At 68.0% G+C, this 897-nt stretch overlaps 1 protein-coding gene across 1 annotated transcript; it reads left to right on the top strand.

The window, feature by feature from the left end:
* Positions 1–23: 23 nt before the first annotated feature.
* On the top strand, positions 24–670 carry EMIHUDRAFT_259157 (hypothetical protein; the record flags this gene model as incomplete). Its single annotated transcript, XM_005758246.1, has 3 exons — positions 24–190; positions 258–343; positions 438–670. 3 exons carry the CDS (start codon positions 24–26, stop codon positions 668–670), a joined length of 486 nt encoding a protein of 161 aa, XP_005758303.1.
* Positions 671–897: the final 227 nt, after the last annotated feature.

Genomic DNA, 897 nt, shown 5'->3' with positions numbered 1-897 from the left:
GGTGAACGGACGGTGGCGCGTCGATGTGCTGGGCGTGTCCCATCAGCGAGCTGATGAAGGACGCCTCGCGCATCGTCAGCGGCTCGCCGCCCTTCATGCACCGCTCAGCATCGCGGAGGCGGCTAGCACTGTCGCGCTTGAATGCCGGCATTCAAGCGATCTCTGTTTCGGGAGGACGTGAGAGTGCCTTGTGACCGACGCGCTTTCTCTTTTAGTGCGCGCCGCCGCCGCGAAATCGCCGCGGATCCTGTGAGCAGAAAGTCTGGAGGCACTTTCACGCTCAATCGCCAGCGGCTGTCACCTCCCTCGACGATCGATGGCGTCGTCCGCGTTGACGCCGGCCGTGCATCATCCTCGCGCATCGCAGCTGACGTGGGCTCACTCGTGCTGTTCCTGCGCACGCCTCGAGCGTGCGCTCTCCTCGCCACACATCACAGCCATCGAGTCGGACATCATCATGGCAGCCGGCCGGCCCGTGATGGCACATCCGCCGGCGCGCAGCTCGGATCTGACCTTCGAGGCGTTCCTCGACGCTTGCATCGCGGACGGCCACCGCCACCTGAAGCTGGACTTCAAGGTTTGGGCTGCGGTCGAGCCGTGCCTGGAGTTGCTGGCGGCGCGCAAGCTGCAGCTGCTCTCAAACGGGCAGGCGCGCAGCCGCTGGGAGTGAGTGGGTGGTTGTGGACGGGACAGACCCACGGGCCCGTGCTCTCTGCCGCCGCAGGCCGTTTGGCTCAACGCCGACATTGTGCCCGGCCCAAACAGCCGGAAGCGGGTCGCGATCCCGGCCGACTCGTTCCTGCCGCTCTGCCGGGCGCCCCTGCTCGGGTGGCGCCCCGGCTGCCTCCGCCACGCGCCCTCACCACGCGCCCGTGCCCGTGCCCCCGCAGCAGCACT

Source organism: Emiliania huxleyi, assembly GCF_000372725.1.
Source record: "Emiliania huxleyi CCMP1516 unplaced genomic scaffold EMIHUscaffold_8737, whole genome shotgun sequence".
Taxonomy (NCBI): Eukaryota; Haptophyta; order Isochrysidales; family Noelaerhabdaceae; genus Emiliania; species Emiliania huxleyi.
The sequence above is the reverse complement of the archived record's forward strand: the minus strand, read 5'-3'. Positions and strand labels throughout refer to the sequence as shown.